Source organism: Gigantopelta aegis, chromosome 6, assembly GCF_016097555.1.
Source record: "Gigantopelta aegis isolate Gae_Host chromosome 6, Gae_host_genome, whole genome shotgun sequence".
Lineage (NCBI taxonomy): Eukaryota > Metazoa > Mollusca > Gastropoda > Neomphalida > Peltospiridae > Gigantopelta > Gigantopelta aegis.
This window is the reverse complement of record NC_054704.1, coordinates 74,178,667-74,188,705: the sequence shown is the minus strand read 5'-3', so window position 1 is coordinate 74,188,705 and position 10,039 is coordinate 74,178,667. Positions and strand designations below refer to the sequence as shown.

The 10,039-nt window shown below is 41.2% G+C and overlaps 1 protein-coding gene across 1 annotated transcript; it reads left to right on the top strand.

The window, feature by feature from the left end:
- The first annotated feature begins 7,945 nt into the window (after window positions 1-7,945).
- LOC121374717 lies at window positions 7,946-8,836 on the top strand. The gene has a single exon (XM_041501824.1). It carries the CDS (start codon window positions 7,946-7,948, stop codon window positions 8,834-8,836), a length of 891 nt encoding a protein of 296 aa, XP_041357758.1.
- Window positions 8,837-10,039: the final 1,203 nt, after the last annotated feature.

Sequence of the window (10,039 nt, the reverse complement as noted above, 5' to 3'; positions counted from 1 at the left end):
GTTTTCTATGTTTATTAAACAACAATAATTGCATAGAGTCGTTTAGCCAGCCTTATACTTTTAGAATTTGAAGCCGTAACCAGGATAAACAAGGTTCTTGTTACTATTTGTCCCGAGTACATTATGTAGTTAAAGATGAGTTCAAGAGTCGTTGGCTTTTGGTAAAACAAACTACTTTAAAAGAAAACCAACCGTCGTGATATTGGAGAACCCGTTATACGTATGGACGTTTTGATGATTACTAGTTTAACGTGCCCATATACCACTAGGGTTTCGAACACGCCCATCCCAAGTCCGACCTCCGATAAGATCGGTGGCCTGACTCGGGATCTGTGTGTGTGTGTGTGTGTGTGGGGGGGGGGGGGGGTGGAGGGGTAGTGTTGAAATTGGGCAGAATTTTGAAAATAGCAATTAGTAAAAAGGTTAATAGAATAAATAAATTAAAAATAAAATAAAATTAAAAGCCAAAAATAAAAAGAATTGACTGCTCAACTGAATATTTATATAATTTGGAGCATTTTAGAAGGACAGTCCAAAAATAAATAAGAGAAAGAAGAGAGGATCGGACTATTTAATAATATTAAAAAAAAGAAGTAATTTCGACATAACATTTTGAACGAAGGTCTAAATGTTTAAAGTCCGATCTATATGTCCATGTGAGTGGCCTCGTTAAGGCCGTTAGGGTGTGGAGGTTGGCCTACGGCGATCTGATGAGCGGAGAACCGGCAAAGGCGGGGATGAAGTGCTTCCATCTCTGGTCGGCGAGAATGGTTATGACACTCCGGTAGTCGTTGCCGAAAAGGGCCTTGACGATCCTGTGGATGGTGTGGCTATCCATCTCTCTAACCAGGACCGCTTGTAGGTAGACTCCTTCTCGGCGCTGAGTTAGTACCAACCCCGTCTTGTCGGCTGTAGACTTGATGGCGTGTAGCTCGTTTACAAGCGCTTCCATCAGGTAGTTGTTTTAGCTCTGGTTCCACTAGTCCGCCCATCAGTGATGCCGGATCCGAGGTGTCCCCCTGCACGAACTTCAGGAAGCCGGACCTGATTTTCCCGACCTCAACTTTCCCGACGGCTTCCTCTTCGCAACGGCTCCTGCCCGGACCGCCGCCTTCCGAACTGGCAAGACTGGTGACAGTGGCCAATTATGTGTAGGCGGTGGCGTAGAGGGAGATGGAGGTCCGTCTGCGGGCGTCTCAAACATCGGCGCGTTGAGAGCATCCCTCGGTGTTGACGGCGGGTCCGGATGAGCTGGTCCTTTCGTCTTGGGCCAAGCCGGGGGCGGCGACGCAGAAGGGACCGCCGCTGGCGGTTGAGCCGCCAGTTTTGTTCCCCCCTGAGCCGCCTCTGGCGCACGTTTCTTCTTCCTCCGTCCTCTTCCCTTCCTCTTCTGCGAGTCCGAGTCGCCGTACACCAAAGTCACGGTTGCCCGTGACCCGGTGTACGCGACGCGAAACTCCAACAGCGTCCAGCTTCGTCGAGAGTTAGCTTGAAAGTGGACGTTTTGAACTATCCTTGCGCGTAAAAATATCTGTTTATAATCAGGAATGAGCTGCCACAATCTAATTAAAATGAGCTCCACTATTACATGTGGATCTAACAGCAACCCGTTGGAGCTCATGTCCAGTTGACTTTTCATTCGAGCAATCAAAACCTTACTTGCAAAATCGTGCCAGTGATTTGAAAAGAATTTGAAAATATTCGGGATTATGCCGAGGATATACGAAATGATTCGGGTAATTACGAAGTATGCCGGGAACTAATTCCAATATAAAATTTTGTATAAAATTCGTTTCAAAACGAAACAAAAAACCGTGATGGTATAGCCATAAAATCTGTTTATACTAGTATACAATCCAGAGTTTATTACTGCACTTTTCCCCCTGTGGTTTTCAATGTTGAAATAGACCAAACAAGTTCGCCTATTGCATAAATAGTCTCGCCCGATATTTTTGGAATTTGTATGCTCCCGAATAACGCTATAAAAGTGTAATTGGTCGATATTTAAATTGTTATTTATAGATGAAATGTCACCTGAACATGGGAGTCCATGCAATGCTGTTAGATCTACTGGTAGACCCGGTAGAGCTAATTTTAATCAGACTCGAGCTGCCAAAGAAGGTTAAAGTTTGCTTTGTTTAACGACACCACTAAAGCACATTGATTTATTAATCTTCGGCTACTGGATGTCAAACTTTTGGTAATTTGACATATAGTCTTAGAGAGGAAACATGGTACATTTTTTTCATTAGTAGCAAGGGATCTTTTATATGATCATCCCAGGATAGCATATACCACGGCCTTTGATGTACCAGTCGTGGTGCACTGGCTGGAGCGAGAAATAGCCCAGTGTGCCCACCGCCGCGAATCGCTCCCAGGCCAAAGGAACGAAAACGGTAGTTTTTTAATTTTCGGGGTTTTCTACTATTGCTGTTGATACTGACAGAGGCAAAAAGAAAGAAAGAAATGTTTTATTTAACGACGCACTCAACACATTTTATTTACGGTTATATGGCGTCAGACATATGGTTAAGGAACCACACAGATATTGAGAGAGGAAACCCGCTGGTACTTCATGGGCTACTGTTTTCGATTAGCAGCAAGGGATCTTTTATATGCCCCATCTCACAGACAGGATAGCACATACCACGGCCTTTGTTACACCAGTTGTGGAGCACTGGCTGGAACGAGAAATAACCCAATGGGGCCACCGACGGGGATCGATCCTAGACCGACTGCGCATCAAGCGAACGCTTTTACCACTGGGCCTTTCCTGCTCTGGCCTGACAGAGGTAATTATCTGGATGACAAAGGATTCTCCTACCGAATGACAGAAAATATTATTTTATATACACTTCTCCACAGACAGTAGAAAAGATACCGCCTCTAATGTCTGCCAGTCATGACGTACTGTTTAGACCTTGTCGAAACATCTTCCTACTCTTATTCGTTCCTGTCAGTGCTCTTCAACTGGGGTTATATGGCGTCAGACATATGGTTAAGGACCACACAGATATCAAGAGAGGATAATGGCTGTCGCCACTTCATGGGCTACTCTTTCCGATTAGCAGCAAGGGATCTTTTATTTGCGCTTCCAACAGGCAGGATAGCACAAACCATGACCTTTGTTGAACGAGTTATGGATCACTGGTCGGTGCAAGTGGTTTACACCTACCCAATGAGCCTTGTGGAACACTCACTCAGGGTTTGGAGTCGGTATCGGTATTACAAATCCCATGCCTCGACTGGAATCCGAACCCAGTACCTACCAGCCTGTTGACCGATGGCCTAACCACGACGCAGCCGAGGCCGGTCCATCCCAACCAGTGAACCACGATTGATATGTGAAATGCCATGAACGACATTTCCTCCTCGAGGGTGTACGTTTTCTATGCTATATGACTACATATATGATTAATTCTTTTTCTGTCGTAGACGGTAAATAAACTGTTATTTTACACGAGCAGACAAAGATGGCAAATATATTAACCTCTTTCCAACCGGTGCACCACAACTGGTCGAAAGTGCATATAAAAGATCCCTTGACACTAATGGAAAAATATAATGGGTTTCCTCTGATGACTACGAGTAAAAATTGCCAAATGTTTGACATCCAATAGTCGACAATTAATAAATTAATGTGCTCTACTTGTGTCGTTAAACAAAACAAACTGAAAAAAAGTATTAACGTTTTTCATTTGACCATTTTGTCATATTGTATAAACTACATTATCATATTTACCGTGTTTGCTCCATATGTTAAATAAACTGTAAAGCTAAGAACACACGGGACGCGGGCGGTACACGGTCGGCAAGAGACACGCGGGCGACAAGCGGCACTCGAGCGGAAAAAGAAAACACACTGAATGCGTCTGGCAAGCGGCAAATAACATACAAAAGCCATTTTTCTAGTTTTGATTTTTTTTCTCTCCATTTAGACACGATACAAACATCAAACTATTACCTGATGCTTCCAATAAAGATCCTATGGTAGCTCAGATGTTGTTGGGGTTTTTTTCAACATATCTGTATGAGGTATTCTGTGGATTATATAAAGATGGATATTTCTCCACTTGAACAATAAGCTGATCAATATTTAATGTTGATGTCCTCAGTTTAGTTGACATTTTCCGAATATCAATATGAAACGCTTGTCTGATGACTACATACATAACAATATAATTAGCTCGCATAACTCATGGAATATAGAAATAGCTGTGACAGCTGTCCTTTAGGGGACGGATCTGTCCTATATACTTAAAGATGAAAGAAAAAATATTTATTATATTTTAGAGCTGTTTCCAGACAGAGCAAAAGGACAGGGGGTTAGGACTTCATACATGACTAATTGATCACTGGGCCAGTCAATGAATTCCGTAATGCTGCAAAAAGTTCTGCAATAACCATGAGGTAATATATAGCGAGAAAGAAACAGAAAAACAAAATCGCCTATTGCTCGATATGAATTTTATAATTACAAAGTTTTGCTTATAACTAGCTGGACATTAGTTCCAGACCTACAGGTAGTACTAAACCAAATAACTTCATTTCATCTAGTACCACTGTGTCAAGTAGCCTTTTTCTTGAAACATGTATGGGGTACCTGTAAAAAAAAGTACTAGAATGTTGTGCGGAACTAGGGTAGTCAAAGACGCTACCCGTTATCTCAGAAATGAGCAGCTTGACCCCCATTTTTTTCTGATTCAGTTTAAGGGTGAAGTGTGGTAGTATTTATATCCGTGGCGTTTATGTCGATTGATACGCTGCTGGTAGGAGTTTTAGCCACACATGTTACTATTGTCGTCTATGGGATTTGATTTAATAGTATACACCCTACAACATAATATTACAAAATGTTTTCGCAGTGAAATTGTGTGTTTATTATGTGCTGGTAGCAAACTTTCAAAGCATGCCTATAAGTAATTATTGATCAGCTGTGATTACATAACGGAATCACAAGGTTCACAATGTGTGCCGTTCCTGACAAAGGTATTGTGACATTTTTTGACAATACATTGCCACTAATTAAAAATAAACGTTGTTAATTAACATACCAGGGTTTTGTGTGTGTGTGTGTGTGTGTATATGTGTGTGTGTGTGTGTTTAGTTTTTTCTGATAGGATGTGAAACACTACTTAAAGCAAGATGTAATCATAACAGGAGCGTTTGGTGACAATTAATTAATGCAGAAGTACGGGTTATTGAAATGAAGAAAGAACATGTTTTATTTAACGATGTACTCAACACATTTTATTTACAGTTATATGGCGTCGGACATATGGTTAAGGACCACACAGATATGGGCTACTCTTTTCGATTAGCAGCAAGGAATGTTTTATATGCACCATCCCATAGACAGGATAGCGCATACCACGGCATTTGTGTACCAGGCATGGTGCACTGGATGGTACAGCGGGTTCACATCAAGGGGAAGCAGGGTAGTCCATACAAGGGGACGGGCTTAGCATCATTCCAATCTACATTAGACAGAAAACACTAATATTATAATAGTTATTCTGTTTCGACATTTTGCGAAAGAGGAATTAGTCAGATTCTTCCAACTGTTGGAACCTGTTCGATTAGTATGCTTCCACTCTTCTGTCATCCTCAGAACCTGAATCCGGCGATTCGTCTTTCCTACACCAGGAGTACCAATACGACCACAGTTTTATTAAGTCATTGATAGAGAGCAAGAGTCCAGTTAGACACAGGAACACGATTCCGCTGCATCCAACAGCAACAGCTGATGGGCGGTTGTCTTCTATGCTGATGTACTTTCTGGTAGTCGCCGACAGAGTCTGTGTATCGACTGCCAGGTGCTCTTTTAGAACCTGCAGGCTTTCATCTAGCTGCAGTGTAGAGTTTTTGCATCGACAAAAGGTGCGTACCACTTGCGTCTCTGCGACGTTAGCAGTAGTTTGTGATGGCGAATATGTGGTAGTGACTTCATTTGGACTCAGTGTACCAGTACTGAAATGATCAGCTGTCCCTACATTCTCCGTTACCGTTGTCAGTCCAGTTTCAGTAGTACTGACCATATTTGTAATAGTCGACTGTACATGAACATCAGTATCAGAAAACATGTGACTGTTACTTAAGTAATTTGATGATGGGTGTAGAATCGTCGTTGCATCAGGTGGTAGAAAATTCTCAATTGTTAACATCGGTGAATCCGATCTAGCAAGGACATCTGAGAACTCACTTCTCACAACTGACGTCGGCAGAATTGCTTGATTGTTAATCTCAACTACAGTAGATGGTGTTACGGTGAACACGTCAGATAGATTAGTCTCAGCGAGAGATGTTGTTGACATATCTGAAAGCTGTGTTGTAATTGGACTCTCTACTGGTGTGGCGATATCATATGATAGTTGTCTTGTAGTTGGACTCTCCACTGGTGTGGCGATATCATATGATAGTTGTCTTGTAGTTGGACTCTCCACTGGTGTGGCGATATCATATGATAGTTGTCTTGTAGTTGGACTCTCCACTGATGTGGCGATATCATATGATAGTTGTCTTGTAGTTGGACTCTCCACTGGTGTGGCGATATCATATGCTAGCTGTGTTTCAGTTGTGATATGATAGGAGGTGCTCTCTTGCAATATTTTACTTGTGTGTTCAGGAATCTACAATTGAACAGACGTTGAGACATACAGTTAAATGGTGGAATGTTTTGTATAATAGTCCAGAATTCTCATACATCAGAGATTTTGATGATTGCAACGTCTGTCCCTCGATCCTTCCCTCCCCAGCTCTCTCTCTCTCTCTCTCTCTCTCTCTCTCTCTCTCTCTCTCTCTCTCTCTCTCTCTCTCTCTCTCTCTCTCTCTCTCTCTCTCTCTCTCTCTCTCTCTCTCTCTCTCTCTCTCTCTCTCTCTCTCTCTCTCTCTCTCTCTCTCTCTCTCTCTCTCTCTGTGTGGGTGGGTGTATTTGTGTGTGTATTTGTGTGTGTGTTTGTATATATATATATATATATATATATATATATATATATATATATATGTGTGTGTGTGTGTGTGTGTGTGTGTGTGTGTGTGTGTGTGTGTGTGTGTGTGTGTGTGAGTGAGTGAGTGAGTGTCTGTAATGAATGTATAATTTTCTGAATGGATGAAAATTCGTAAAGCAGATATATTATTATTATTATTATTACATACTTACCCAAATGTCTCCAAAGTACCAACCTAGAGGCATTGACCAAGCTTGGATAAACGCTGCTCCGAACATGGTACCAGAGAATTCAGTGCATCCAAAGTGTTGTTAGTTATATGAGGAAATGTATTTGTTTTAATTCTAAAAACGTACATACTTCTGTGAAGTAATGGTTATGGAGACGAGCTCAAGTCGTATTTCTAAAAGGTTTTTCCTCGTTTCACCGTCACAGACTCTCGTTTTACTCCATTTTAACTTGATCTAGATGTGTTACAGGTATGTGGATTAACCAAAATTAGTGTCCATTCCCACGGATCAAAATTAGGGTCTGTGACTTCAACTCTTATGCTGCATATTAACACAGATGTTACTACGTTACCTGTGTGTGGGTTTTTAAAAAAATATGCTGCACATGTTATCAAGACGCTGAACACGTTGGGTTGTTTTTTAACCTTTCATTACAGAATCCAGACAGGTCACCAACTCTGGACGAGAGTTCATAGTGGCCTTCCCAAAACATGGTAATTCAGACACAAGACTTGAACTGGTCATCACATCCACCCATGGTCCTCTGTCTGACGTTCACATCTCGGCTCCTCTACGACAAGACATCAACGTGTTCACCCAACTCACTATGTTAAGCCCTGACGCCATGTACGTGACTCTTAATTCTAAGTTCAATTGTATGGCTCGTCGGTTCTTGGCAAAGGGATTTTCATAACAAGTCCTAGAGACATAACAGTGCAGTGATATAGTTTATTTAAGATATCTCAGTGGGCGTCTGTAGGAGGATTCATGGCCTACCCGGTTGAGTCACTTGGACGGGAATATGTGGTAGTCACCTACTGTAAAAACTATAAATGCCAATTCGCAGTTGTTGCCACAAAGAACACGACGAAAGTCTCCATATCACTAAGAATGGACCAAATTAATAACGTTGTCTTTAGAAACAAAACTTACACCAATGGCAGTTTACTACAAGTAATCCTTAAGAGATATCAAACACTTCAGATCCAGAGCAAGGGAGACCTAACAGGCACAAGAATAGAGTCATCTGAAGCAATTGCCGTATTTGCTGGAGCGCCTTTAACACCTATGTATGAGGACAATTCTACATCCATTGTCTATTCGCGAGATCATCTAGTGGATCAGTTACCGCCAGTCTCCAGTTTGGGTTCTGTCTACGTCATCTCTCCGTTCCCCAACACAATGTCAGAAGACTACATCAGGATCGTAGTATATAAGAACACGTATGTACAGGTGGATGGCGTCCTACATAACATTACAACTTATGATCGCTACAGACAGTTTCTGTTACCTGCGGGCAGACATACTATTGTGACGTCTGGCAGTCCAGTTCTCGTAGCACAATTTTCCCAAAGTACAAGTGATACGACTGATTATGGTGATGCTTCTGTTGCCATTGTTGTCCCAGTGGGTAGCTGGCGCAGCGAATACGTTTTCAGCCCACTCAATTTCATAGATGTATTTTCGAATAGATCTACGTATGTTTCCATAGTAACCACAACGTCATGTATGTCTGATGTGTTGCTGGACGGGGAACCCATTGCAAGTAAGTGGATTGAAAATGCCGAATATGCTCACACGTCATTTGATTTGTACGGCACAAAGCATCATCTTTCCGTGAAAAAGAATACATTTCTGTTGGTGGACTCTTGTTCCTGAGTCTCACCATAAGCTAAATAGTATTTTTCTTAAAATATAAAACACAAAAATTAAAAAAGACTCTTAGGGCCGATACAGTAAGTCCACCCTCTCCTACAGTGCATGGTCTTTGTTTAGGACATCATGAATGAGACTATTGTAAATTTGTAATTATTATTTCGAAAGCACAAATTCTTTTACTCCATAGAAAAAGTGTTCGATACAGCTGGAAGATATAATACTTTCAGATCTATCAGAGTGCCACATTTCTCCTTGCAATACAAACAAAACCAAACCAAACCCCTCCCCCCAAAAAAAAACAAAACAACAACAACAAAAACTCCCACACACACCGCAAAACCTGTCCCATTTTAATTTATATGCACTTTCCCACAGACAGGAAAGCACATACCACGACCTTTGACCAGTTGTGGGGCACTGGTTGAAACGAGAAAAACAAAAACAATCACAGACCGAGAGAGAGAGAGAGAGAGAGAGAGAGAGAGAGAGAGAGAGAGAGAGAGAGAGAGAGAGAGAGAGAGAGAGAGAGAGAGAGAGAGAAATAGAGAGAGAGAGAGAGAGAGAGAGAGAGAGAGAGAGAGAGAGAGAGAGAGAGGGGGGGGGGAAGGGGGAGGGAGGGGCATACTCTTGTTTTCAAATTAAATTAAAGTTTCGCAATCATGGAAGACTAATTACAACAGAAAACGCCAATAGAAAAGTGTAGCTTACCAACTTTTGTTTGTAATGACGGAAACATCAAAATAAAGCCGAATAAACAATAGTAAACGGCCAAAGACATCTGAAAATAAGATTTCAAATAAAAATTAAAATGAATTCTCTCTCTCTCTCTCTCTCTCTCTCTCTCTCTCTCTCTCTCTCTCTCTCTCTCTCTCTCTCTCTCTCTCTCTCTCTCTCTCTCTCTCTCTCTCTCTCTATATATATATATATATATATATATATATATATCTATATATATATATATTATGAAAAGAAAAAGTCAGAAGCCTCCTTTAAAAGTCATATATCCCTCGTTTCAAAGAGGGATATATGACTTTTAAAGGAGGCTTCTGACTTTTTCTTTTTATAAAATATATTATCTCAAGCCCCCTTGCTACTTTGGAGGAGAGGTGCCAGCAACATAGAAGGATTTTCTATTCATATATATATATATATATATATATATATATATATATATATATATATACATACATTGTGAAGTAACAT